The following is a 26,725-nucleotide window of genomic DNA, read 5'->3' on the forward strand; positions in this document are numbered from 1 at the left end:
CACAGATTTCTTACTTACCGAAACACTTGCGAGGGCTAGTCTCTCGCTGTGCATAGGGATTTTGCATTGCCTGGACTGTATTCTAAACTCGCCGCCCGAAGCATTAATTAGAGGCTAGCTATATAAAGATCGGATAACGGCAACCGCTGGCCCTGGGACACGCTAACTCATGTCATGACACTGGTCAGACCGGTCAAGGACCGGTCAACGCAAACATGCTGGCATCGCACGCTGGGAGGTGTTGTGCGTGGCAACTAACACCGATGTCCAAAAGGGAGACAGCCTTCAAAGCTCAGCTAGGAAACATGGAGGAAGGTATAATCATAACTTACATGGTATGGTCTAGTACTATGGTGTAGTAGTACTGACAGCACTAATATTGGACTGAACTATTATAAGTTTGGGAGATCTTTGCAGTCTTCTTGAACGCAGGTGGCCACCACGGGTTGCACGTTCCACGAGGTCTTCGCGAAAATATAAAAGCCGCAACAGGTAAAACTTTTCTTCTGAGGTCCGCGAATTACGACTTGAAAATTGCGATTCCGAATGATTAACGCACCAAGTACCTGTAGTAGCTATAAAGCTAGCGCGGCCATATGACGATCCATCACTGATTCACAGTTACTTCTGATGGTACCAGACGGTATCGCAAAGAGACATGCCTACGCGGATCTGTCTTACTCCTGTCAGAGATTCGGAACACGGTGACTAGCTAGGACCTAGGCTGAGTGTCCAGGAATAGTCCACATCATGATATGGACTAACTTCCAAGATACGAGTGACATGGGCCACGAACTGAACTGCTGAGCTGCATCCGTGTGATGTCCATGTGGAACTGTCAGAGTACTGAACTACCCCGAGACCTGCCTGCAGCCTCAGTAGACTTTTGAAATTAGATTAGTATGTGAAACCTTCTCATCATCAAACGCTCCATTGTTACTGGCATGATTCGTCCTTGCAGTTTGCTCATGTGCAAGAACTTGAAGAAGAAGCTTTACAGCAGAATGATTAAGCAATTCCCTAGTGCATTAATGGATGTCGAGCCGAATTTGTCAGTGTTTGTTCCACTTGGTTTTTTTGAAGCCTTTCGTCACTTTCGTTTCCAGACGTGTTGTGTTGCTCTATGGCGTCGCCCACAATTTCCTCCGCAAAAGATGGCTCCACTGACCCATCGCCATCATCCATGCCGCAGGCACCAAAGTCATCGTACACGTCCGCCCTTTCTCCTTTGACAAACGCTTTCAGTCGCTTTTCACAATGGCGTAAGTCATTGGATCTCCCGAACCCGGGTTCAGTCGAGAATTTGCAGAAGGAAGTCAAGTGTACGCGTTTTCTTTTTGTTGTTTGATCTTCCAGTAACGGTTGACGTTTTATAGCGACTCACCTGACGAACTTTATGTTCGATGGTGCTAGGGCTGATCTCACGAAGAGTTTGTCAATGAACCCGGCGTTTCAGGTCACACACTCTTTCATTCTCGGGTCGCAAGTCTCAGCACCATCGTATAACTTTGGCGCTGTCTTCGCCAACAACGACGTTAGCCAATTTGTCTTGTTCTCGTGTTACACTATCTGATCCTTTTCCTGCAGATTTTTCTTCAAGGCAGCGTTGACCACGAGGGCAATGTGAGCGCACGTATGAATCAAGGGTGGGCCGAGAACTCCATCACGAAGGTCCAGACGCAGGTTTGTTTCTTATCCCATCGTCACACTCGTTCTTTCTCACATCCCCATTCATAGCTTTCATCACAAGCTGGCCATAGCATGGTCCAACTGGAACACGATTACCAAGGCCAAGATTACTCCTTGAACGCGAAAGCTGTCAATCCATGGCCTGCAGACCTTACCGGCATATACATAGGAAACTACCTCCAGTCTGTGACAAAAAACCTCGCATTGGGCGTCGAGACACTTTACCAGCGGCCAACTCCTGATATGTCCGAGTTCACGACTTCGTATCTAGCCAAGGTTACGAGCGATGACAAAAATTGGATTGCAACCGCACAAGTTCAACCATCGGGTATTCTACAGGCGACGTACTGGCAGAAGCTCCACGAAAAAGTGGAGGTCGCAGCAGATATTCAAGTTATGGCTTCTCCTCAACGAAGAGATGCTATCGCAACTCTCGGTGCGAAATACGACCTCCGTATGGCGACCTTCAGAGCACAGTTGGACTCAACAGGCAAAGTTTCTGCTCTACTTGAACAACGCTTTGCTCCAACCTTTGCGTTCCTGGTGGCGGGTGAGATTGATCACTTCAAGGCAAGTGTCTCCAGTGCACTGCGAAGTCGTCCAAACTGACACTCTGCGAATCCAGAATGCTGCCAAGGTTGGCGTCGGTGTGATGATCGAGAGCTCTACTTTGACCCCGGAAGAGATGGGTATGCCCCCTCAACCCTGATTTAATTATACTTAGACATACTTTCGAACCCTATTATCGGCATACATCTCTTCTCTGCAGTACCAGCGTGGTTATCAGCTAGTCCGGCAGCACCCCCATGTCCGCAGAACATCTGGTTTGACGAGAATACACTACGTAGCACTGATAGGGTGTGAACCAATCTGAACACGCACAAAAGGCTGCTTAGTGATACTAAGGTATACATTTCCTGTGGGAAACCAACACTCGACTGAGGTCATCGAAGACTTCGTGGAGACTGATCATGGCAAAGTTGATTGAAGCTCGCAATGTTGCCTGCAGGAAGGACCAAGAGCACATCATTTTCTCCCAATTGAACTTCGATGTCAACGAGAGAGATATTATCGTTCTACAAGGCAAGAGTGGTGCAGGGTACATTGCTTTCTCTCCCTGTGGTATTTCGTTCCGAGGCTCAACCTGTTCATGTTCAGGAAAACTACGCTTCTGAAGTGCATCGCCCACCTAAACGTTTATGACGGGGAGATCTTATACCAAGGACGGTACGCTCCTTAGACCTTGAAGTTGACTTCTCTCACGTCTGACGCGGGATATTCGCCAACGCCAGGACAGCCAAGGCACATGGTATGCATAACCCCTGACACTCACAGGAAGCTCATGAAGATGTATCGTAATCCCAGGCGTGCCTTCGTTTAGGACGCGTATATTCTACGTGCCTCAAAGGCCCGCTCTGCTGCCAGGCACGCCTCGCGACTTCATCGCAACGATCACATCCTTCCAGTCTCGTAAATCCGCTTCGAGTGGTGATCTCGCCCGCGCTATGGACGTTTCCAAGGCATGGGGCATTGATGAGGAGCTATGGGACAGGAACTGGACTAGCTTGAGTGGGGGTGAGGCCCAAAGGATAGCGTTGGCCACTGCGATGGGGCTGAACACCGCTGAAGTCCTTCTACTGGACGGTAAGACTATATTTCTATTGCATTGTTGTATAACCCAGACACACTCTACTTGGTGCTTTACAGAACCAACCTCAGCTCTCGATCATCAGTCGACCAAGCTTGTGGAAGAATTCATCCTGAACGAGCTCAGGTCCTCCGAAAGCGGGTTGAAGGCGATAGTCTGGATCACCCATTCTGAGGAGCAAGCAAGAAGAGTAGGAACCAGATTCCTTCGGATCTCGCCATCTGGTTGCCAGGAAGAGCCGCTGATGCCTGAACCATAGATATTATAATGTGTACAAGGTTTTCTAGGCGCTTGATAATTACTTGGACTGATGTTCGATGTTCTACGAACCAAACAATTGGCCATCACTACCCGATAGTCCCATAGCTCAGTGGTCAGAGCGTTGTACTTATGAGGTTACATTCCATGCAAGGGTCCCGAGTTCAATCCTCGGTGGGACTAATTTTTTCTTGTTGATCTGCCATTTCCATATATGGGCATTCGCGCTTTCTTCCCAATCATCCCCAGTGACAGCCACGCTCGTCCGCGCCCCGGGTCGCCATTTTTCTTTACTTTCTCTAGCATCATTTACACCGCCGGCGACAATGGCTTCGTCCATGCTCCTTCGCTCAACCCTGCCCAGAACTTTTGCTTCCGCAACTGGACGTAATGTCTTGCGATCTTCGTTGCAAGGTAAGGTCAATTCAAACCTTGCTCACTCGTCAGGCGTGGATCAAGCTTATGTTGCATTTTAAAAGTGAGAGCCGCAAGCTCGACTGCACAATATGTGCCAGGTGGACGTACGTTTAACCCACCCTTCTGTGATACATAGCAAACTTACACTCATTCAATAGCTATTATCAAGGGAACGGTCAACGACCCTACGGAGTTCCCTCCTCCATCAAAGACACATGGCTCGTATCACTGGGCATTCGAACGACTTCTGGCGGCCTCTCTTGTTCCCATGACCACAGCCGCCTTTGTGACCTCTGGGTCATCTTACCCAGTTCTCGACGGATTGCTGGGTCTCAGCTTAGTTATGCACTCTCATATTGGGGTGCGTTGGCCGTAGAAGTAGTATTCTGCGAGGGTCTAACGTCCACCCCCTTATGCTAGTTTGACTCGATGATTGTGGACTACGTGCACAAACGCAAATTCCCCATCCTTGGCCCCATCATGACCTGGACACTGAGAACAGCGACGGTTGGCGTGCTTGTCGGCGTTTATCAGTTCAATACAAATGATATTGGTACGACCAATATCCCCTGTCATCTTCTTCATCTAACTTAGATTCCTATAGGCTTGACGGAGCTGATTGCGAAGGTCTGGACAGCGTAAGATTAGATGCAGGTCATATTCGAGAGACAAGAAATTGCGAATTAATTGTACTATCCATCTTCTCTAACAGAGATGCAAAGTCTACTAGCACCTGCCCGACTGTCCTTTGGAGCTCCCATTACCCGAACTTCCGCCCCAATCTCGAAACGACCAGCGCAGAGGAAGCACAGTGGGACTTCCACAGCCCTGGTTTCCTCGCTTTCCAGTTTCCCTACTGCAATATTAGATAAAACACCTTCCGAAAGGACGTGTTCAGCTGGATCAAAGAACAAGTCTAGTGCCATCGTGAGAGACGATACTATAAGCAATTTTAGCGAGCTGAGTGAGACAAGTCGAGAAGTAACGAACATGATGAATTAGTGACCTCGACGCGAAGGTAGAGCATCTCGTTTGGACTAGCAATGTATTTGCCTCCAATATAATCGAGTTCTTGGGGTGAACTGTCCTGGCTGTCCACTATTAAGGTCAAGTCAACATGCACCACGTCTGTCCGCAAGGCCTTTAACATCGGGAGCGTCATCCGTTGCTGTCGCAGCGAGAGATCTCCGTGTCTATCGCCATTCGTCTAAACCGATACACATGAGCGGCGAATACAGTCCGAGTGAAGAACGGCTGACCTCTTTCCATCGAGCAGAAACGATCTTGAGTAGCTCTTCACGATACCAGAACAGCTCTCGTTGAGCTTGTTCCTCTTCTATAGACAGCTTGGACTTTCCGACGACGAACTGACGGTCTGATAATGTCGGTATGGGTTGCGAAATCTGATCATCTGATAGTCTAAACTTCCTAACCGGAAGCATGATGCTTGATATACCTGGCGTGAGGCTCCATCTACAAATGTTTCGTGAACGACTTACCGTGACATTGACCCTGGAGGAACGGTCGATGGAACAGCTGCACTTTTCGTTCCTGGATAAACTTCAGCAACATGTTTAGAAGGGATACAGAAGGTTTGTGCTTACCAGCTTGTTCACGTTCGAATGTGACTTCAAACGGGAGTCCATATGTGTTGCGGACGTCAATCGCAAACAAGCACCATTCTGCTGGATCGTCGACTTCTGGAAGGAGTTGTGTCACGGAATTGCTAGTCCGGTGACCGATGTCATCATAGTCCACATCAACCATTGGTATGAGCCTCAGATCATGACACTCCAGCATATGGTAAACAGTCACGGTCACAGGATATGACAACTGCCGAGTGTAAAACACCTCGGATGCGGGAACCTGTTCCTCGTGTTCTCGATTGACCTGGGAATATGAGATATGAACGGTACCATGTGCACTGAATTTCAATGAAGTGAGTGCCGATCAAGGTCGAGAACTCGGTAACAACATACCATCCAACTTTCCCTACACATGTCACAGAAAGGATTACCTTTTGTTTTGGCAAAATGTTGGTAATCTCCTTGTCATTGCGCCATGAAAACGCCTTTCGGTGCAGAAGATCGTATTCTGTCTCATATGTTTCGAAGACGGATAGTTCTCCCTCGGACAGAGCTTCTTGTGCGGGACCAATAGTGGAGTCTTCAAAAGATAACCGAAGGAAATCGATCGGCAACGCAGAAATATTCTCCAAAGTCAAGCGAATGGTCGATCTGCAGGGAGTTGATCAATTGGAATATTGAAAAGAACAAGCGCACATACTCTTCGCCGTTGTACAGCATGACTGCTCCATGTGTGAGCGATGTCCATCTGATTCGGAGGAGGGGCTGCTCAGGAACAACGACACATTGTAAAAATTGAGGTTGTTTCTTAAGGGATGGGAGTGTGCTGAGTCGTCTCCTATCCTTCTCCCATGGACGAGAGTCAAGGCCCCAATACTTGGTGCGACCGCTTTCGCATTTCACAGCACTTTGACGGCGTGCAAACAGATCCTGATCGGCATCAGTCGGGACAGGTAATAGAAACTCTCTTGCGGTTCCCCAAGGAGCTTGAACAATGCATCCTCGGAAAACCAAAGTTCCTCGCGTTTTCGCAGTGCCGACGATGGTAACCGGATAAAGTGTATTGGGAGGAATGACGAGCGCTGAGACGGGACTGCATTCAAACTCCACACCAGTTGTGCTTAGGGTCAGAATATTAACTCGTTGGTCAACTGACACAGCAGAGACTATACCTGAGCGAGATACTTTGGATTTCCAGATCGAAAACATAAGGATTGCGTATGGTGATCGTGAGTTCAATAGGTTCACCTTGAACAATCAAGTTTTTGCCCTACGAATCCCAAAAATACGGTGAAACCACGTCTCGCCGTCAGCAAAAGGGGGACTGACCTGCGGTCCTGATGATTTCCGGGGATTGTATAAGAAAGGGTCAGTGATCCCACTAAGGAGCGAATCAGTGGTGGATGATTTTGCAGTCAACATGGAGAATAGATTTTCAATTGGCAGGCGGTGCAAGGCTAACCTGTAAAGGCGAGAGTTAACATGGTTCTGCCGTTTGTAAATATCACATACGGGAGTAATGAAAGACTCATGATAGGGTGTCCGGCCCAGTACTCGACCGCAGGCGCGTCACCGCGTCGACGCATGGCAGCGAGAGCACGTCCAGCAGTTTGATACAGATGATATTGATCACTACTGGCCAACACTGAGTGCATTGTTCTTAATGCAGACAGTGATATTCGCGCCACAGCGAGCGGATCTGAAGCTGCCTCAGAGACTGTTTTCTCATGGAAAATATGACTAACCAGGAAGTGCCTCTGCTACAGCAATAGCCTCGCGAACAACTCCAACTTGAAGCTCTGACCACCCGAAGGGTTCCTTTGCCGCATCTGCCAAGCTTTCTAAGTCCTCTGTCGAAGGTCTGTTGCTGTCCCCGCTTTCTACTTCGCTGCTGGTATCTGCTGCTTTTGCCACACCGACCGCTTCCAGATCAACACCAAGGACCTTGCAGGCACGAATGAGGAGTACCAGGATGCTCTGATTGCCTTCCAGGATCTCGTTTGGTCGCACACCAACAGCTCCTTTCCCGACCATGTTAACTTCATCGCCATTCTCGGAGCGATTGCCTATGCTTGCGCTTCCAACGTCGGATTTCCGCAGGAGGTCATTTTCTTCCCGACCACAAACAATGAGATCCATGATGCAGCTGGTGACTTCGCGCAGAACGAAGGCTTCCTTCCGCCTGTATCCAAGGCATGAATAAATGTTGGCCATAGATTGCAAAATGGTAAGCCGCTCGTGAGGACCAAGGTGCAGTAACCATGGACCGTGTGCTTGGGACACGGCATTCGCTATCTGCGAACGAGACACGCCTGACACGATACTCAAGCGCTCCAAATTTGCCCAGGAACTATCAGACGTCGTCTTTTGCATATATGAGGTTGACCCTGGTTGTAGCATTGAAGCAAAGGCTAATGCACCCCATCCTTTGGTAGACCAGATGCAGAAAAGGAGGGATGTCTGGCGCATGACAGCTGTGCAATATGTCAGAGCCAGAAGTGAATGATCCTGGCTAAGTTCAGAAGGCACAGGAGCCTTGTGATAGAGAGCTACAGCTTGAGATAGCTGCTCGTATATGTCGGCCCAAGGTTCCTTGTTACCGTTGTTGCTAACAGAGGATTGCTGTATACGATTTCAACGCCGCTCACTAAGATCAGTAACTGACTTACGAAGCCTTGGCCAACCGACCATGCATCTAGAACAAAAACTGTTGCCATCCCTTCTAAAACGGAGGCATGCCATACAGGATCCTGCCCGGTCTTGAACAGCACGATAGCTTCTGCATACCTTAGGCGAATTCAACTGCAACGAACGGAGAAGATGAATAGTGGACACGGACCACAACGATGCGTCTTCTGTCCTACCAGCCAACAGGAAGAAATCACCAAGAACCTTGTAGAGTCTACCATGCGAAGAAACGGCACCGATTGCACTGGCGCGTTTCTTGACCGCTGGGGGACCAAGTGTGGATTGCCGGTGGATAAAGGATGCCGTGTGACTGATACCGGGTCCAGCAGTCGAGCTACGTTTGATCTGGATATTCGGTGTTGCGAGGCCTGATGAATCGAGCTCAGGCTGGCTTGAGTATGCAAGAAGTCCGAGATTTCCGGAATTGAGAGGAAGCGGCATCTCAGAGGGAGAAGGGAGTGTCGGGAAAAGGGCAGAATTCAAATACTCATTTCCTACGGGACTTTCCAGAACTTGATACTATAAATCCGTTAGCAGTGTCCTCGAGACTTTGTACTAAATGATGATCATACCACACGACCAAGTTCAGCTAGAATGTGAGAGCACAAATCCGCAAGCAGAGTACCAATATAAAGTTTCTTGTTCCCCATTACGCTCGGAATGGACACAATCCCGGGTAACGTGTCTCCGAGACCAGTGCTCCCAGCACTTTCGTCATCCTCAAAGGCAAAGCAGACTTTGGCCAGTGGAAATGTCGAGCCTTCTGGAGAGATGTCAAGCACAGTATTCTCGAATTGCTCAACAGCAGAAGCAATGGAATATGAGGAGGAACACGCAGCGACACCGATTATGCCTAGCGTGAAGTGAGACGGTCGGAACAGAGACAGCGGCAGATGGCGAGGAGGAGGAGGATGGGACGGGTAGCTCAGATATAGATAACCACTGGAAAGTGGATTTGGCATGAAACGGGCTGATGATCCATAAACAACTGTCGTGTAAGCACAAAAAGGGCTGCATACCTCGCTCATCCTTCATGCCAGCAGGTATATCACCTAAGCGAATTGAATCAAACGTCCTGATCTCCGCCGCATACTTCTCAAAGACAGCACGGGGTATCGGGCCCACTGGGAGGACAAGGATTGGGATGTGTGCAAGCGCTGCGAATGCATGAGATGTCATGGGATGCTTTGAGCTGTTCGTTACAAGCTCAAATCATCAAATACGAAAGTCAGATTCTCTTGCTGCTCAACTGTTCGCAAACGTTGATGATGAGCTGGCATAATTATGACTTCTGAGACGAACTACGCACTCGTGTTATGTATGTAGGTTGTGTTCTTCCGCCGGTCCGCCAACCCACCAACTTTCAACGTTAACTTTGGACCGCCTCCGGAGTCGCACTGCTCTACTCCTTATAATTACACGCGACCTCAGATTCAACTTCCAGGTAGGTTTGACAGACTTTGCGATGGTGAGCAGTAAATCTAGTGATGTTTTAAGGTTGGCTGATGGGAGCAACTATCCAGGGTGCAAGCGACAAGGTTCTTGGAGGGGTGATGTTGCTAGCTGCTGGTTTCGTGTTCACGTACTACACGACATGGGCCATCTTACTCGTTAGTTCACCAGGCTTACGCTGGGCGAACAATGTAGCTGACATGTTACTCGCCCTTTTTTCAGCCCTTCTTTGACGCATCCAGCCCCATACACAACTATTTTCCTGCACGCGAATGGGCAATACGGCTGCCCGCATTTGTGCTCGTGGTTGGACTTTCGGGTATCGGTTTCTTCGTTGGCTACACAATCATGAAGGAGAATAGAAAGAAGGCACAAAAAGCGAAACTCAGGGCAGCTTGACACCGAGATATGCATATCCGCCGCCTCTCCTTTTGTCGACCATTCCTCAGATTCATTAATTTCCTGCACCCTGGAATCTATTGCGAAACTGATATTATATGAGGCTACGTAGGAATCCGCATGTCCCTTCTGCGTTCCACTGGCCGCTGCACGCTTTCCAACATTCGCAACTTCTCTGCATTTTCAACATCCTGCTTTGCTTGAGTAATGACCGCACTCGGTAGCAATTCTGGCAAGAGATCTCCATCTAAAGCCCGGGACAGCTAGATAGGATAAAATAAGTACGATTCAAAGACAGCACTGCACAGCATGCCTTGTTAAGTGCAGAGTTTCGTCTTCCAGAGTCTCGCAAGCGGTTCAGCATTACTGCATGCGGTATGGTGTCCAACCCTACAGGTGAGCGTGATTGGAGCACAAAAAGAAATAGGTTTGCTACGGAAGACCATATTGTCGTTGCCAGTGGCTAATGATACTGCGTCAGTACATGATTGTTTGAGCAGTGGTCAAATATCTAATTCTTACCAAGAGATCTTCCGGGACACTGTCAACTTTGAAGAGATTTACCAACGCCTCAAATGGAGGCCATAACTCGTTCCAAACGGCTTTGGCGCTAGGCGACTCTCGCGTAGGATTGACAAGCGCAATCTGTGCAAGCAACAGCCACAGCTTGAGAGCTATGAAAGCGTGCTCTACATCTGCCATGGCGGATTCGGAAGGCATTGTCCCTTCATGCACATATGCACCCAAGCACTTGTAATATGCCACCGTAAAGACATTTAACTGCGGTAACAAGACCCGGATGTGCGTGTCAGTAGAGTCACTAAGCACGCCGAGCAGCAGAATATTCCAAGCACGGATAACTGTGCCAGCTTGTGTAGATTTCTGATGAGGTTCATTGAGTTCGTAGTCCACGACATGCATCGTGCCCGTACCTCGAAACCTTCGGCAATCATGTCTGAAAGCGACGCGTGCCCAACATCTACAGCATGAAGGACCAATCGCGAAATAGCAATCGATGCAGATAACTCCGCACTCGACTCAGAAATTATCCAGGCATGATTGTGTAGAAAGTAAAGCCCACTGCTTGCCACTTGTCGTAGTCCAACGGCGCCAGTTCGATCAGGGCTTGAGTAAATTCGGATATCAGTGCACAGAATCGTCTAAGGCAATGATCAGATCATGAGGCACCTTTTCGTGATAGAGGATAAATACCTCGACAATGGCATTCAAAGTCGAAGGCGTGACTCGTGTTCTGGCTCGGAAGACGTCCTCCAGTGTTTCCAACAAGATTTGTGCTACGTGGTTGGCGTTCGGTGATACAAGGTCCTGCTTTGAACTCAAAAATGTGTCGCTGAGCGAACTGACAGCATGCGATGCGCGAATTAGACTCTGTTTCTCCACATTGGACCTTGATAATGCGACCCTCAGCACCGTTTCTGTACACTCCAGGAGAGCCTAAAGGAAGTGCCAGGAATGGTCATGGATTGGTTTGGGGGAAGAACGCTATATTTTTTTACCTCGGCATGTGCTTTGTTATACTGCAAAAGAGTTGCGGAAATATACAGCAGCAGATTTGGGTCAAATCCGGCGTTATTTCCCAAGGCTGATGCTCGACGTGCCGTCACCGTGAGCCAGTTTATAAGGTCTGCAATCCGATTGGCACGAGTGGCAGAAGTGGGGGAAATATCTCTTACCTTTGATTAACCATTTGCTGAGCCCTTCAAAATAGACCAACTCTGTGTATTCCTTTACGTTCAAAGCAATATTATGATTGATCTTCCAATCCGCGTCTGGGGGCTGCGTCACGATACTCTGCAGAAGAACTTCTCGCAGGTTTTCCTGCGGCGGAGATGCCCTGCGGGATTGATCTTCTACGATGGATTTTATTATGATGAAAAAATCCGAGCCGAGCGGGCGCTTAAATGCGTTTTGATCAGTTTGAGCCACTCCTACCATATGAGTAACATACTCTGCACAAACTACAGAACACTCCACTGGGTGCCAATCTGTGGCATAATTCGTCAGCGGGTAGGGAGCGAGCAGCGAAAGGCACCTTACGCGACAAGCGTGTTCTCGATAAACGATTTCGCTTGAGCGACCAACATATCTTCGGTGTTATGTTTCAACAATGCGATCAGTGCAACAGCACGTTCAACTGATTCACTACAGGCAGCTTAAATTAGCTCTCAACGAAGTCGAAAGGTGTACCACACTCACGTCACTAGAACACCAGATATAGCAGACCCCCTCTTGATGTATGTCTCTATCACAGATAATGCCACTTGACGCGAGTCATAACTTAGGTCAACCAACAACAGGTCTAAGGTTTTCTTCAACGCCCTGCGGAGCAGAACATCCAGATGTCTGAGCGCGGGGCTATCGAAGTCGTGCTTATAAATCATCGCCATTAGTGCTTCCAGCAAACTCTTCAAGGTAAGCGCTGGGAGCTTGAGTGGTTCGTCTATGGCGCAGAAAGCACTCAGCACAACATCCATCCAAATGGACCCAATAAGCACGCGACAAGGTCTGTCGTCTTCGGCAAACGGACTGTTCATCAGGGAGGGCGGCAGGTCGAATGGATGGGGGGCATCCAGGATGAGTGCAAATTCGTTTACACACGGCAAAGACTGTAGTGGAATGGCACCGAAGCCATCCAAGTGGATTGAGAACGCCCGCCCGTTGGATGCAGAGACCATCTGCGCCCCACTGAAGCCAATTATTTTGGCCAGATACAACTTGAACTTTAGACATGACGTCAGATCAATTTCGACTCCGTTTTTCATCATGCGCAGACCAAGCAACGCAATCGATGTCTGTTCGAGGAGTCAAACAGAGGCATGTCAACACACCACAGTCCCTCGCACCTGAATGGAGTGGATGTTTGGGTCTAAATCCCGCGGGTGAGCATCATTTTCAGTCTTCAACCCGTACATTTCCTGCCAGTATAAACGGTTAGTCGAATGCTTGATCCACGAACGAAAATTTTGACGTACAAGGTGAGCAGCGGCAGGGCCATCTTCGTCGTTGCTGTTGTGTTGGAAATAGTCGTATTCGAGCAGCGTCTCGATAACTGTGCTCCACGAAAGCACTAGAGCCAATTCACACTCAACATCAATGAAATGTGGATGTAAAAATGTTACCTCTCCATGTTGGGAAATATGACTGGAGCTGAAGCAGAAAGGAGATTAGCCGGAGACGTTTTGACATAGGCAGGGAGGGAAAGGCATCGTCCCAACATGATGCGATGGCGTCCAAATGGGCTGAAAGCAATGTCTGCAACCAGGTGTCCACTGCTGTCCTGACTTCTTCCTATCGACAAGGGTCGCATCAGTCAGGTGATGACAAAATAAAGCTATCAGCATAACCTTCTCATCGATCCAGAGCGGCTCGAATGCGTGGTAGAAGAGGTCAACGACACTGTATTTCCAGGGCCGATCATTGACGACGAAGTCGGGACTAGTAATGTCTAATATCATGCGAAAGAATCTGTCCATGGCGAGAAGTCTAGTTGCCAATACGTTATTAGCATCTAAAACCACGAGAACGTAAATACCTGATGTCCCATGCTACCGTTGGTCCGCTCATCGAGGACACAAACTCATGAAATGATTGTGGGTCAACAATCAATATTCTGAGGAATAAGGTGATCCTAATGCTTGCGATCTCGTGGTGTTGAATCCCATAAAAGTGCCAGACACTATAATAAGGAAGAGTTGTCTGCCTGATAACAAGTTCAGGAGATAATGGTGCATACCAGGGATGTAAGGTACTTCCATTGCGCAACAAGAAGTTATCAACCTCATGTGCCTCAAGAAGCGAAGCGTGCATAATGAAAGAGTGTAGAAATTTTGCAATGAGACAGACGACCTGTTCCACGCCAGTGGCAACGAGAGTACTGAGAACGAGCATCAGTTCGCTATCGATGATAATGGGGTCAGTAGCATTAGCGACACGGGTGTTCTGCTTTCTCCTAGTTTTCAGTCAGCTTGCGACCGCGAGTCGAAAATGGTATAACTTGCCTTGAAGGAAGATTCTTGATATCTTCTTCTGTTATCATTCCGTTTGAAATCAGTATGGCGCGATCACATCCGTAAAGCAACAAGCAAGCAGCAAGGGATTGCCTGATGAACGTCGATGCGCTTCAAACGTATTATCAGTAATTAGACACTGGCAGCACAACAGTACCCGGAAACTCACCATGAAGCATTGTCACCTGAGGATCGGAGGGCATTCAGGGTAGCAGGCTGTAGACCGGCGACCATAGCTGAGATCGATCTCTGTAGATCTTGTCGGCCCATCGACCTCGTCCACGCGGAGAGCAGGGTCGCTTCAGCGAAAACTGAGGCTTGCTTCAAGGTCACAAGTCCTTTCCGCGACAATTCGCTGTACTCGGCAAATACTGGTACGTTAATGTCGACACCCGAGCGAGCAAATAATCTCAGCCAGCGGAGGCTGTCCAAAAGTCCGTTTTCCTTGGCAGCCCGCCGAACCATGCCCCATGGATCAGATAGCTTCACTACATGGCCATCTACTTGTGCAAAAATTTGGTCCACAAACGTGGTGTGGCGAGATGCATTCTCGGCTGAATCTCGATTGAGGAGACGTTGCAAAATTGGAAGAGACTTTGGATCAATGAACACCGATCACTCAGTAATATGTATCACATGCCGTACCACCGTATCGAGCACCTCAGGTTCGAGTGTTTGAAGCCACATGAGAAATAGGTCATCAAGCGCTGTGAAGTCGACTGAAGCTCTGCACAGTCTTATGATAAAGCGTAGTGATCTTTCCGCAGTGGACGATGACTGTCAGGCCTCCAAATCAGTTTGTGAGCTATACATTCATAGGAGTGGCACGGACTTCGTGTGCATTGGGGCCTGGGCTTTCGAGGCGCGAAGCAATATCCTGAATAATCTCAGATAATAATCGGGCATACGCAACAACATCTTGATCATGTAGTGCTAGAAGCCATCGAGCAGCATATCTTGAAAGCAGAGAACGCCTGGCTGCGACATAGTCTCCACCATTATTGACGGAACTGCTTGGTGCGCGACGCGCGTCATGGGCTGTTGGCCACACAGGAGCATCGGATCCGCTCCTAATACCTGGGAGATGAATCCCTTGTGGGATGAAATCACGAAGAATCTTTGCCAAACTGTCATCCTGGAAAAGAAATCAATCACATGCCAGTCGTCAACGAACTAGCGTACCTCAGCAAATATCCAGGACAGTACAGCATGAGATAACCTGCGCAGAGCATAATCCGATGCCAACCCGCTGGGCCAGAAGCGCCTCACCAAGAACAAGAAGCCGCATTCGTTGACCGAAAGGTCCAAATCCGAAAGGCAAGCCTCGATAGCTGACACCAGCGTCTCCACATCAGCGGACAAGTCAAAACCAAGGGGCAGTGGGAAGTAACAGTGTTGACTTGACTTTGCAGGCCCGGGTACGCATGTAGGGAAATCCGCACATGTGAAGAAACCAAGCTTGTGAAGATGAGAAAGACAGTGGCGTGCGGGGCCCTCAGACAACATGTTAAATTCGTATCCCAAGGAATTACGGAGATGCCCCAAAGTAACGACCTCGAACGGATGACGTGCTGCATCATTGTCATCCTGTGTCGTCATATTTTCGCCAGACACGCGCAAGTCTGGCCAAGCACCTGATGGTGGATGTTGGACGTCGTATGATGACTTGATGGTCGAGGAAATGTAAGCTAAAGTTGACCAATCAAACATGATCGCCGAAGAGGACGGGTTGTGTCGGTTGGTCTCTAAGTATTCTTCCAGAGTCGCAGAAACGGGTAGTTTTCCAGAGGATAGGTAAGCTTCGTAAAGCTCAACCAGAAATTGCAGCTCGAATCCCTTGGCTGTATCTTCACGACCGTCTGATGCTAGGACAAATGAACCAAGGGCAAGTCCATTGTTATAAATTTGCAGCTGCGTCCAGAGCATGGCAGATGACACAGAAATATCCTCGAAACTCCGCTTCCCCAGGTCTTCGGAGGAGAGGAAAATATCCGCATAGTAATCCGCAAACGTGCGACTAATGCTATCCAATGATACCGTCATGTGAATGGAACTGATATCTACAATTCCACATATTGCGAGCGGTTTATCGAGGCACATGTGATGCATAAAAAGCTTGCATGTCGTACAGTGGAGCGCCTGACAACCCCATATCGGCAGAGAACAATGAAAGCAAATAGGCAAGGTAAAGAGATTGACGTGTCTGAAATTATGTTGAGCTCGTTTCACAGTAACGAGGTCGGCGTCACGCTTAGATGGGGGAATAAGGCAAAAACGGTGAACGGCCAATTTCCGTGTTCCCGAATCGGATGCCACGACGTACTGATGATGGACATTGCCTTCCGGGTAGTCGTAGCAATCGAAGTGCACGGCGCACATACATCCACAGCAGAGAAGCCCGAACCCCGTGATGGAGGAAGCGCATGACTGACAGAGGTTTGAACATGCTTCGTCAAATGCCGATGGCCCCTGTGACTGCCGGAATCTCCATGGTACAAAATCGTGTGCACAGAAAGTGCTTGATTGCAATGGAGGATTGGGCATACTCCCTGTCCAAGGTTGCTCCCCTTGACCAAGGACAGGCAGGGCCTTGCTGATGACGACATGCCCAAGAGCCCGTGGCCAAAAAGTCGCCAGCAAGCATAAAGCAGCGCGGCGACTCTGAGGTACGTGATATGCTATCACTTCCAACACATCCAAATATGAACCTGGTTTAGAGCTGATTATCGTATCAAGCAGCCGGTATAAACTATACGTGGGCGGCAACGAAATAGTATCGATATTTTCCAGAATGGCGGCCAGCAGCGGAGCAGTTATGGAGGCCAAGTAATAGACAGGCAAAGGCTGAAGAGGGGCATTTGTGGCCTGGATACGGGGGTGACTCGCAGAGGCAAGAGATGTCCAAGGCTGCCACGAAGCGGTCTGGCCAGATGAATTATTTTCGTCATCAAGAGCCATCTCAACTTGAATAGAGACAGGGTTTGCTTGACCATGAATAACAACAACTTCGTCTTTTGCTGTCGGTCAATTTCCAATCATCCAAAACATCTGACTGAACGTACCCGAAATATCTGTAGAAACGTATCCCCTGATTCGATTTAGATCCTCGAACACTCCCCTGAGTATCACATTGTCGAAAAAGGTCAACAAACGCGGGCGCATCTCACTTCGAAATGTCTCGAACGCAGGAAGAACCGCAAACGCGATACGGGATATTGTTGATGGTTCGTTCGGGTGAACATGTGCAAGAAATTGGGCAATATCAAGGCACACTGATTGCAGCGCGTTTGGTGGCTTCGATGGTCTTGGCGAAGAAATTTGAAAGCGACAGTCTTCCGAGATCACTGAAGAAAGGATGGAGATGCATCGGGATAAGATTGAAGCAGCTTGCAAGTTTCCCTTCGACGCAGGCGAAGGAGATCTTGAGCGCCTTCCGCTAAAGCTACTTCTTCTCATAGAGCTGCGAATACTGAATGGTGACGGTTTGTTGAATTGTCCGGTGTCTGCGCCCGGGCCAGAAGCTCTATGCGAGTTTCAGTGATGATTCGGCTGGAACAATAATTTCATACTACCCTTGGTCAAATATCTGCCAGCCCTGCGAAGCAGAAAATAGTAAGACGTCTTTCAATTGGACCATGAGGTCAAAAGTGGTTTCAGAAGAGAAAGCGACACTGCCACTCCCTTCATCGTCATCTTCTTTCATGGATTGCGAAACGGGGGCTGAAACGCCACGATTGTGCGACTTCTGTTTAACTACATCGCGTACTGCTCCAATTATGTGTCCAAGACCTGCCTCAGCCGGTGGAGTAGCATGGACATTTAACGCGTGGAAGATTGAGGGAGGACGTGTTCTGGAAGAAAGCTGGTCAAGAAGTAGGCCTACCAGCTTTCTCGACTCCTCTTTGGCGTGATTCGTGGAGTCACGTTGCGACAGTGCCATTCTGGCTAATTGGGCTGAAGGAGAATATTTGTCTACATGGGGTGAAAGCGGGATGTAGAATGAGGGTGAAGGGGTAGGGGTAGCACTATTCGTCCCGCTAGGAGAGCCATCGTGACCTGACTTGATGTGGGATGGAGGAGTAAGTGATTCAGTGTCAACGCGAAGCAATGGCGTGAATGGCTTTATAGAGGCTCGAGCCGGTGTGGCCATTGCAGCCTAAATGACTGCAGCTGGTCGTAAGAAACTCGTCCAACGCAGCTATTGAAGTTTTATTGACAATTCAGTGAACTGACGCTGAAGTTGAGCACGTCGTACTTAAAGCCGGCGCCAATACTCGGACTCGGAGAAGGGTGAGTTGATTAGTCACACCATATGTTTAGCGATCCACAGCCACCGCACTACTTAGTCTCCCCCTGGCTGACAGAACCATCGACTGTATCTAAGCACTCCACTCATAATTCAGTTCCATGAAAAAAGCTGGCAAGTCACCATCTCCCAAGAAGATGAAGCAGAGAACTTTGGCCGATTGTCTATTTCCATCTTCTCCGCCTCCAAGTTCGCCTCCAGCACCTGTGAAGAAGAGACAGGCGAAGCGGAAACCCAAGATTATTGCTATTGACTCGGACGAAAGTGACGATGTAGCACAGGATAGCGATGTTGGCGCGATCAAGTTTGAACCTGAAGTCATCGACATCAGCGATCAAGACGATTCTCCACGCCGACCGACTAGTAAACGGCGCAAGAAATCCCTCGTTATTACAGACAATTTTCCAGTTGCAGCAGCAAGTGATGACTCGCTGGAGGATCATATTGGCATACCTACGCGATGGAAAGGGAATAAGAAGGGAAAGAGGAAAGCAATAGCAGATTCTGATGATGAATCTCAACCTCGTAAACGAAAGTTGGTCAAGGGTGCCAGACCTCCAAGTCCTGAAGGAAGTGTTATCGATGAAGTCGATGAGAATGGTAAGCTCTATCTACTTTCCTCCTCGCGATGCTACATCCGCTACCAGATATCATCGAGTCGCGTCTTCGCGCTCGCGACAAGAAAACAACATTCCAAAAACATCTTGAGAAGTTGAAGAGTGGGTCGATATCCCTGACGTGTGAAGTTTTATCTTATTGAATATTCTGTAAGGTCTCAAGGACAAGAAACGCTCAGGGATCAACCTTGAGCTTGAATCCTCAGAATCGGATGCCGAGCAGTCGGAAGGCTCAGTGGTGCGACCCTTCAAGGGTGCGCGACCAGATCGTGGTCAAGAATCTGAGTCCTCTAGTGGGGAACATGAACAATCAGATGGAGATGATAACTTTATTGTTGAGGATGACGAACAGGGTGTTTCGACTATGCAATTACCCATCGCCTTCAGCATGAACACCCATCAAGATCTCGCCCATCAATTCAAGATCATCTGCCAGTTATTTGTCCATATGGCTGTTCGGTCTTCTTCTGACAGACGCCCATTCATGAAGAAGATGTTAGAAGGTCTGCATGTCCATTGGCATTCGAAGCTAAGCGCTAATACGGAGTGCAGCGGATGAATATTTCTCTGTCCCGCTTCAAGTAGTTCGACGGAAATTATCTGGGATGAAAGACTCCTTGGTCACGTCCTCGGTCTGGAAACCCCAATTCAAGAGGCCGCTTGAGAGATACCCTGACTTTCAATTAGTAAGAATGGAGTTCAGCGCTCCTCAGTGTGATGCTTGTAATCTAGGTGGGAGAATATCCTCGCTACTTGGCCGAGTGAGTGGCAAGCCATATGATAAATATGATTACGAGGTATGTTTTAGCTCGTCCAATTCTGTTTTTAACACCTAATTGCAAGTAGTCCGAGTCAGAGGACGAGTCGTCATCAGACAGTGATTCTGATGATGATAGCCACGAATCTTCTGGAAAGCAGTTTTATCTCGGCCGCTTCTGCGCTTCTCGGACCCAGGTTTTCCACGAGTTCAGTCACTGGGAGGTAAGATATCTTCCAAGTATCGTGTTCATTGCTCGATGACTTTGAAACCAGTATCGCTTGTATCGATCTTTGTTGCGGGAGATCGACGAAGTTCTTGACGACAATCACGGGTTTGTCCGAATCGCTTTTGGAGGGGGTATCAAACCTCCCAAAGATATGCGAGATGCAGATAAAGTGATGGACTGGCTTGATCAGCGTGGATTAGTCGAGTTCGAGTGGCAGAGAGTTCGCCAGATGATGGATAACGCGAGGAATCTTGAAATGCGTGCAAAGAGGGGAGGCGATCTGGACAATCAGGATTGACCAGGATATCTAACTTGACCATATTCGTATATCCATTATCTTTGTCCACACTGTAACTTCGGGCAACGTTTTACTTGAATGCTACACAAGTACATTTAGGGGTGGCACACAAAAGAGGAATGTGTCCCACGGCTTGTGCTTTGCACCCTGTACTGCTGGACGAACGCGTTCATGTCGTACTCACATTACCAACCAGGGCAGCATCCAGCGGGGACGACATATCCATATTATCACCCGGGTGCGCCAGGCGCATATGCTCACCCTCAGACTCCAGGTTATCCAGCGTATCATCAAGGCTACGCCACAGGTGTGACTGGTTATGGTGCATGGCCATATCCATACACCTATATCCCACAGCAGCCTGCACCAGCTCCTTCTCAACAGGCAGCGCGGCCCACAGTACAGACGACGGCGCCGCCTCCTACAACACCCACCCCCACTCCAGTTGTCGCTACTCCGAAGGCGACCACTTTTACATCCTATACCCCAACATACACCCGAGAAACCGCTCCTGCCACTACAGGTGGAGGTACTGGGCGCAGTAGAAAACAGGCCAATTTCAAGGGCCTCTTTTCCAAAGAACGTGCGTTCTGTCAGGTCCTTTGTTTTGGAAAACTCTTCAGCCAGATTCTGCAGTGAAAAACCTCATGTACGGTTTCGGCGATGATCGCAATCCCGCCAATGACACAGTAAATGTCATGGAAGAAATACTTGTCGAGTTCATTGCAGATATTGTGCGTGTCTTCGTTTCTTGATATTGTGTCATACACACATGTGAGTGCCAAAACTCAACCAAAACCATTACTTGGGGCATAGTGTCAAACTGCTGGTGGTCCACAACGGAAAACACGATTGTCTATCGAAGACCTCCGTCGAGCTTTGTCGAGATTGGCAGATGCGAAAAAGCTGGCTCGTATGGAGGAATTGTTATTCATGCAGGAGGATATCAAGCGTGCTCGGGCTCAGTTCGAAGAATCCGACATCACACAGTCAAAGGAGTACTAGGGGAACCCATTTTAGTAACGCTGTTTTAGTTTCTACATCGTTGTACTAGCATCTGTATTTTTGATACCGTTGTACTGCAGATTCAGTTGCCGATGCCAACATTGGACTGGGTCTCCGCTCCCGCAACATCACTTTCTCGCAGGCATAAGGAAGCTGCCAAGACTAACAAGGTGGTGGAGTTTCGCTGATACAGTTCGTTCCACTTGCCATGAAATGGCTACTGAGGCAAGACCGGTTACTCTTCCATTGCATCCGCGTCTTCGTCGTTGGCTTGTTCTTCGCCTTTTTCTACAGAAGGGCCTCGTTGGGCCGTGCGGCCTTGCACACCTAGGAACGTCAGTGAAACAATACGAAAATCCGTGATGTTACTAACCTCCACTTTGTGCTAATGGCTTCGCGTGTCGTTGCAGCCACTCTTCTGATTCCCAGACTGTTGGAAGGAAGGACTGAGGGGGGTTCGTAGTAACCTGGAGAAATGTGCGTACTAGCTCTATTCCCATCTGGCGGCTGTAAGCCCTTCATAGGCTTGGCTTGGTTCACTTTCAAAACCTTGCCCTGTAACTCATTGAGATCCATGTTGTCGATTGCATCCTGAGCATCTGTAGGTGAAGAATATGTCACAAATGCGAAACCACGATGTTTGAATTCTACAAGGAGTCAGTAAATAAATAGCGATTCGTATTTGTTTGCTTGCCTGTCGGCCGTGATGGATTGGTTGGTGCTGGAGGTAGCTGTACTTCAATGATGTCACCTGCGGTTTCAAAGCTTCGTACAGCGTGGACTTGTCACGAAAGACAAAGAACACTCACCGAAAGGCGAAAAATGCTCGAAAATTACCGTCTCATCGACGTCATCCCCGATACCCCCAATGAAAATGGTCTTCTTACCCTTGGTTCCTTCTTCCATTGACTGGTAACAGTTTGTGATATTGTTGACCAAATTGCGATGTATTCATTTGCTTAGTCAGCGGCTTCAGAATTCAACACAAGTAAACAATTCTAGAAATGATGTCACCAAGACATCCGTTCGTCCGTCATCCGAGGTCATCCGTCACATCCGAAGATATTGATACACACATACCCAGCAATGGCGGCGATCTTCACTTCCTCCACCTATACCTCCTTGCTCAGAAATGACAATGCAGGCTAACATGCCATCTTGGGTATCGCACTCCAATTTCTTGTCTCTCTATCATTCCCTTTGGCAACAACAAGACCAGTCCGTCGTGAGGAAAGGGCTGAAGTGTTATGTTCCAGATTTGGAGAGCATAGAGGGGTTAGTTCGTTTCCTCTCTTTGGGTCTTGGAATGATATTGAGGCTGATACAGGGTGCACCCCCTCACCTTCGACGCCATTGACCTATCTGGATGCCCTGGTGCTGAATTACCAAACGGAGTAACGTCCATGGTCATCCGTTCAGAGTATGAATTACTCTTTGAACACATCTCCGCAATCGAGCGCAATTTTGTCGTGCATGGATCAGCAGGTATTGGTAAGTCGAGTTCTTTCCGGAAGTGTTGCTGCTCAATCCAATTATCCTTAGGGAAGACACATTTCTTAGCATATCTCCTCGTCAAGCGACTTCTCGCTCGCCAACCAGTGACGTACCAAATTGACCAACTACACTCGCGCGTTATGTGCTTCACCGCAGATGGGTTTTTCACCCTTCCCGAGGAGAACAGCGAGTATCACCCCCTGTTCAAACGCGAAGATGTGTGGCACCTCGTCGACAGCACGCATATAAACCCCAGCACGCACCCGAACACCGCCCACACTCAGGCGTTGATGTGGGGCACGTGTGGCAAGGCCATTTTCACCACGTTTTGGCCGGACAGCCTGGGCTTCAAAGTCGAATGGTCACCTGGATATGAAGTTTCTCTTCAGCGATGGATGAAACCATGCACCTGGGACGAGATTTTTGCGATGAGGTAAAACATCATGTTAACGTTCTTCATGATCGCTGACCCATCGTCTTTAGTGCTCTTGCTGCAAAAAAGCACGATCCAGAGGCTCTCCTATGGTCTTACATCCATTTCGGGTCCAATGCGCGCACTTGCCTGCGAGCGTCTCGCCACGCCAGCTACGCCGATTATTCCCTCAATGAATTGGAGTGTGCTTGCGATAATTTCTGGTTTCTGCATCCCGCATTGCGCGAACAAGAAGCCCAATACAGCCGTAACCTCTTCGCCGTCCAACCTGGAGATAACCGCACAGAGCCGCTGCCCTACCCGGTATCACAGGTTGCCAGCAGGCTCCTCGCATATGGGATCTCCTCCTTAGACCCCTCTTCTGCCAAGGACGCTGTCTACAACCTGATCAACTCAGAGGACACCGAGGAGGCGGGCAAGATCTTATATCGTCAAACTGTGGTAGCGCTCATATCCAGATTCGGAGGGGCCTTCGAGCTTAGGTGTACCGACTCACAAGGGCATTGCCAACCAGCACACGAAGACCTGATCTTGCGTGCCAAGCTTGACATCGCACACAAGGAACAACGGGCTGTGCTGCCCTCAAGCTATGCATATGGCTCCCAAGGCGAACTCGTGGCACTAGCTGAGAACTATCCGCGCGTTCTTCACCCCCCTAAGCATGCGCTTATTCACCCAGGCATTGACGCGATCATGTTCGACGACAGCACCTCCACAGTCTGGCTTATGCAGGTGACGTATGGACACCCGCGCCCAATATCTCCCCATGGTCTGCTCTTCCTGCTAAGCACCATGCGAGGCAGCGCCTACGAACCGTCCCCCGTCCGCCCCTGGAAACTCGTATTCGTATCACGCGAGCAGGCCACCACAGACTTCTTCCAGCTAAGTGGGCCGAGAAAGATACAGTTCTTTTCCTCCGTATTCTGGGACCCACGGATCAAGCCATACGTCATGCAGCTTCGCGAAGCGGACAACTCTTCAAGTAGCCCGTACGAGCAGTGGGGCTTCCCCCACAAGATCCGACGGAAGAACTCGCTCAGCCTCCCGCGGCACCTTGCGAATTCGCTGGTGCGTCTGATGCGCAGGCCCCAGCGGGGACCTGGACCAGATAGCGCAGACCAGGCGACTGCGAGGCTTTGGAGTAAGATTATACAGACGTCGGGGGTGCCGGGAGCTCAGCTGCTTGGGGATATGACGAGCGAACAGCCGGTTGGCCCCAATGGGTTTCATATGCGAGTTCCTACTATGGGTAATGCACAAGAAGACTAACTTGTAGAAGGCTGGTGGCTGTTGTAACAATTTACACGGTCAATACACAGTCTATCCCAACATCCATGCTCTGCTGCCCATAGTCATTCACGTGAAACCACGGCTGTTAGTACCGGTATGATCTACCGTCTGTCCAAATAATTTTGTGGAACGACGTGTGCTAATATGATAATTTTATTGCATAGAACCGATGCTGACGTGTGCGTGTGTGATATATATGCTAAAAGTCGTATAGTATAGTACTTATCGATTATCGGCCTGGTAAATGAATACGAGACAACCGAGAGACACAGCCACATACCCCAATCCAGTCTTACTAGTACTTCCGAGTCAACTGCTCTTGGTAGCACTTTCCCCCAGCTGCCCATCATACATGGCCTCCTATCGCCTGCCATCAAGGCATGTCTAGATTTTGAAATCTAGCAACAAGGTCCGCTCGCGTCAATGTAGGCCACTGTTCAAATCCACGACATACCAGGAGAAAAGACTGCCTAATTAGATGCGGTTAGCTCTTTGTAGATCGCGCAAATTAAACAGTTTCAGACCGATTTGTGGTGAGAAGTCACACCTCCTCTGTCGGCCTGAGAAGATACATCCTCGAAAAAAAAATCAGGTTGTCCATAATGCCTCGCAATCATCGCACGCTTAGATTATTGCATCTCTTTTGGCAGCCGTTTCTTGTCGCCTGTCCTCTTCGACCGTGCCCGTCGAACCTTTCATTCCTTGAAATACCAATTAACATGCCGTATTCCGTTAGGCAGACGACCGCAAGTCGTCTTATATCACCCACGGCATTGAGTTTTATATCTGCATGCAGGTGTATGCGTTGTCCAACGCTTCCCTGTGAGTATTCGTGACGGTTGCAATTTCTTATCCTTCGAAAAAACCCGACTCTCCACTATCTGCTCATGTCTTCATCCACTGAATGGGACCTTGAATCCCTGGCGTCAAGCACGTCCTCGTCTCCATCTTCCTGCGACGAAGATGAAGTTAACGCTCGTGTTTCGCCTGACTGGGCGAAATATCGCTGTCGCATCGAACGTAGAGGTTTCCGTCTGGACACTGTCCGCGATGTAAAAGATCATTATCAGCACCATTGCGGCAACATCGAGAAGCAAGAACTGCATGCGTATTTGTCCGGCTATCACCGCGCCCTTGCGAGGAGCGACGAAGATGCTCTTTGCAAAGATGCTGGTCTGGTGAGTCCTATAAGCTGTCAGGTGCCATGCGAGATGTCACTAACCAAACCAGCGAGACAGCCTGTTCCGAGCCACCCGTTGTCTTGATGGGATGAAGGTAATGGTTAAGGCGGTCCATCGGGATAGCAGGGAGCTTGACATCGTCCGCTATCTTTCTGCGCCAGCTCAACGGCAGGATCCCATGAATCACTCTATACGTGAGTTTCCCAGACATATCGTTAAATTGAGTTCACCATCGAAGAAATGTAGCTATTCTTGACCTTATTGATGCGCCCCAGGATGATCTGTGTTTCATTGTTATGGAGGAATGGTCTCCAAACATGTTTCCAGAGGCTCCAGTTAGTCTTAGCTGCATCCTGGAAGCTTTGCGCCATTGTATAGAGGTACGGAGAGGATTCACTGAGTTTGTACTCCATGCTAACAACTTTCCTCCAGCACATTGCATTCATGCATCGACATCGTATCGCGCACTTTGACATTTCGCCACGCAACTTCCTCACCGATTATAACGGTCGTTATGCTTGCATAGATTATGAGCTCAGCCGCCGAATAGATGAGGTTTCTTGTCCGCGGGTATTATACTCTCGGGGGTCGGAGGTCCCACCAGAAGCTGAATGTGGTCGGCCAAGTAACCCGTTTATGATCGATGTATGGGCACTAGGGGTTCTAATTTTCCGAGCGTGCGAGGTTCGTACTATAGCAGACTGTCTTCCCACAGAGCCAAGACTGACGCACGACTCAAATAGCTCGCTGAGTTCCATGTCCCCGAACTTATGCGTTTAGCCAACCCGATGCTTCATGAAAACCCTGACAAGCGGCCACCGGTTGCCGCAGTACTAAAGGAATTTCAACGAGTGCAAGCGACAATGAGAAAAACACCGCGTGGCCGTCACATCTCTCCCTAACACACTATTCTTTGGGCACGTTTCGAGCCCTCAAAAAATACATCGGAC

At 48.9% G+C, this 26,725-nt stretch overlaps 12 protein-coding genes and 1 non-coding gene across 13 annotated transcripts; 10 read left to right on the forward strand and 3 right to left on the reverse strand.

The window, feature by feature from the left end:
• Positions 1–1,123: 1,123 nt before the first annotated feature.
• On the forward strand, positions 1,124–2,398 carry DEU56DRAFT_867217 (eukaryotic porin-domain-containing protein; the record flags this gene model as incomplete). Its single annotated transcript, XM_041355413.1, has 5 exons — positions 1,124–1,322; positions 1,377–1,534; positions 1,588–1,683; positions 1,738–2,259; positions 2,315–2,398. 5 exons carry the CDS (start codon positions 1,124–1,126, stop codon positions 2,396–2,398), a joined length of 1,059 nt encoding a protein of 352 aa, XP_041215579.1.
• Positions 2,399–2,610: 212 nt separating this feature from the next.
• On the forward strand, positions 2,611–3,719 carry DEU56DRAFT_763230 (P-loop containing nucleoside triphosphate hydrolase protein). Its single transcript, XM_041350787.1, has 5 exons — positions 2,611–2,788; positions 2,848–2,916; positions 2,982–2,998; positions 3,055–3,333; positions 3,397–3,719. The coding sequence occupies exons 1-5, from the start codon at positions 2,661–2,663 to the stop codon at positions 3,594–3,596; spliced, it is 693 nt and encodes a 230-aa protein (XP_041215580.1). The 5' UTR covers positions 2,611–2,660; the 3' UTR covers positions 3,597–3,719.
• DEU56DRAFT_t1 lies at positions 3,694–3,778 on the forward strand. Its single transcript has one exon. It is a non-coding gene; the product is annotated as a tRNA-Ile (tRNA).
• A 143-nt stretch (positions 3,779–3,921) lies between these two features.
• On the forward strand, positions 3,922–4,654 carry DEU56DRAFT_750315 (SDHD, membrane anchor subunit of succinate dehydrogenase; the record flags this gene model as incomplete). Its single annotated transcript, XM_041349529.1, has 5 exons — positions 3,922–4,009; positions 4,075–4,116; positions 4,171–4,373; positions 4,433–4,565; positions 4,617–4,654. The coding sequence occupies 5 exons, from the start codon at positions 3,922–3,924 to the stop codon at positions 4,652–4,654; spliced, it is 504 nt and encodes a 167-aa protein (XP_041215581.1).
• Positions 4,655–4,704: 50 nt separating this feature from the next.
• DEU56DRAFT_867220 (TRAPP II complex) lies at positions 4,705–9,465 on the reverse strand (the record flags this gene model as incomplete). The annotated part of the gene is made up of 15 exons (XM_041355414.1): positions 4,705–4,952; positions 5,003–5,219; positions 5,272–5,458; positions 5,512–5,563; positions 5,617–5,936; positions 5,992–6,249; positions 6,299–6,718; positions 6,771–6,868; positions 6,928–7,060; positions 7,111–7,297; positions 7,344–8,220; positions 8,268–8,385; positions 8,438–8,805; positions 8,859–9,256; positions 9,306–9,465. The coding sequence occupies 15 exons, from the start codon at positions 9,463–9,465 to the stop codon at positions 4,705–4,707; spliced, it is 4,041 nt and encodes a 1,346-aa protein (XP_041215582.1).
• Positions 9,466–9,595: 130 nt separating this feature from the next.
• Positions 9,596–10,402, forward strand: DEU56DRAFT_763235 (dolichol phosphate-mannose biosynthesis regulatory). The gene is made up of 3 exons (XM_041350788.1): positions 9,596–9,730; positions 9,810–9,896; positions 9,961–10,402. Exons 2-3 carry the CDS (start codon positions 9,840–9,842, stop codon positions 10,135–10,137), a joined length of 234 nt encoding a protein of 77 aa, XP_041215583.1. The 5' UTR covers positions 9,596–9,730; positions 9,810–9,839; the 3' UTR covers positions 10,138–10,402.
• DEU56DRAFT_845031 (uncharacterized protein) lies at positions 9,874–18,418 on the reverse strand. The gene is made up of 23 exons (XM_041355117.1): positions 17,738–18,418; positions 17,228–17,688; positions 15,348–17,176; positions 14,998–15,300; positions 14,811–14,942; positions 14,335–14,759; positions 14,157–14,276; positions 13,892–14,107; positions 13,691–13,834; positions 13,503–13,641; positions 13,278–13,446; positions 13,131–13,225; positions 13,002–13,073; positions 12,355–12,950; positions 12,196–12,300; positions 12,107–12,143; positions 11,832–12,054; positions 11,655–11,782; positions 11,350–11,592; positions 11,070–11,297; positions 10,660–11,019; positions 10,451–10,600; positions 9,874–10,400 (listed from the first exon to the last, which is right to left on the reverse strand). Exons 1-23 carry the CDS (start codon positions 18,313–18,315, stop codon positions 10,242–10,244), a joined length of 6,912 nt encoding a protein of 2,303 aa, XP_041215584.1. The 5' UTR covers positions 18,316–18,418; the 3' UTR covers positions 9,874–10,241.
• Positions 18,419–18,500: 82 nt separating this feature from the next.
• Positions 18,501–20,478, forward strand: DEU56DRAFT_763238 (uncharacterized protein). The gene is made up of 6 exons (XM_041350789.1): positions 18,501–19,071; positions 19,119–19,190; positions 19,244–19,591; positions 19,641–19,885; positions 19,935–20,069; positions 20,121–20,478. The coding sequence occupies exons 1-6, from the start codon at positions 18,573–18,575 to the stop codon at positions 20,370–20,372; spliced, it is 1,551 nt and encodes a 516-aa protein (XP_041215585.1). The 5' UTR covers positions 18,501–18,572; the 3' UTR covers positions 20,373–20,478.
• A 10-nt stretch (positions 20,479–20,488) lies between these two features.
• On the forward strand, positions 20,489–21,545 carry DEU56DRAFT_6056 (transcription initiation factor IID, 18kD subunit-domain-containing protein). Its single transcript, XM_041347009.1, has 3 exons — positions 20,489–20,955; positions 21,009–21,106; positions 21,189–21,545. Exons 1-3 carry the CDS (start codon positions 20,544–20,546, stop codon positions 21,375–21,377), a joined length of 699 nt encoding a protein of 232 aa, XP_041215586.1. The 5' UTR covers positions 20,489–20,543; the 3' UTR covers positions 21,378–21,545.
• Positions 21,546–21,612: 67 nt separating this feature from the next.
• DEU56DRAFT_867226 (RNA-binding domain-containing protein) lies at positions 21,613–22,283 on the reverse strand (the record flags this gene model as incomplete). Its single annotated transcript, XM_041355415.1, has 5 exons — positions 21,613–21,704; positions 21,751–21,807; positions 21,863–22,024; positions 22,072–22,128; positions 22,187–22,283. 5 exons carry the CDS (start codon positions 22,281–22,283, stop codon positions 21,613–21,615), a joined length of 465 nt encoding a protein of 154 aa, XP_041215587.1.
• A 21-nt stretch (positions 22,284–22,304) lies between these two features.
• DEU56DRAFT_6058 (uncharacterized protein) lies at positions 22,305–24,733 on the forward strand. The gene is made up of 4 exons (XM_041347011.1): positions 22,305–22,652; positions 22,705–22,868; positions 22,920–23,304; positions 23,355–24,733. The coding sequence occupies exons 1-4, from the start codon at positions 22,510–22,512 to the stop codon at positions 24,571–24,573; spliced, it is 1,911 nt and encodes a 636-aa protein (XP_041215588.1). The 5' UTR covers positions 22,305–22,509; the 3' UTR covers positions 24,574–24,733.
• Positions 24,734–24,789: 56 nt separating this feature from the next.
• On the forward strand, positions 24,790–25,855 carry DEU56DRAFT_763251 (uncharacterized protein). Its single transcript, XM_041350790.1, has 2 exons — positions 24,790–25,772; positions 25,825–25,855. Exon 1 carries the CDS (start codon positions 25,197–25,199, stop codon positions 25,428–25,430), a length of 234 nt encoding a protein of 77 aa, XP_041215589.1. The 5' UTR covers positions 24,790–25,196; the 3' UTR covers positions 25,431–25,772; positions 25,825–25,855.
• On the forward strand, positions 25,518–26,641 carry DEU56DRAFT_711899 (kinase-like domain-containing protein; the record flags this gene model as incomplete). The annotated part of the gene is made up of 5 exons (XM_041347518.1): positions 25,518–25,772; positions 25,825–25,969; positions 26,022–26,155; positions 26,208–26,459; positions 26,519–26,641. Coding segments are annotated over 5 exons (909 nt in total), but the record flags the coding sequence as incomplete, so codon positions are not given.
• Between the last annotated feature and the right edge of the window lie 84 nt (positions 26,642–26,725).

This window comes from Suillus clintonianus, assembly GCF_016758775.1.
Source record: "Suillus clintonianus strain FC179 chromosome Unknown DEU56scaffold_1, whole genome shotgun sequence".
In the NCBI taxonomy this organism is placed as follows: Eukaryota; Fungi; Basidiomycota; class Agaricomycetes; order Boletales; family Suillaceae; genus Suillus; species Suillus clintonianus.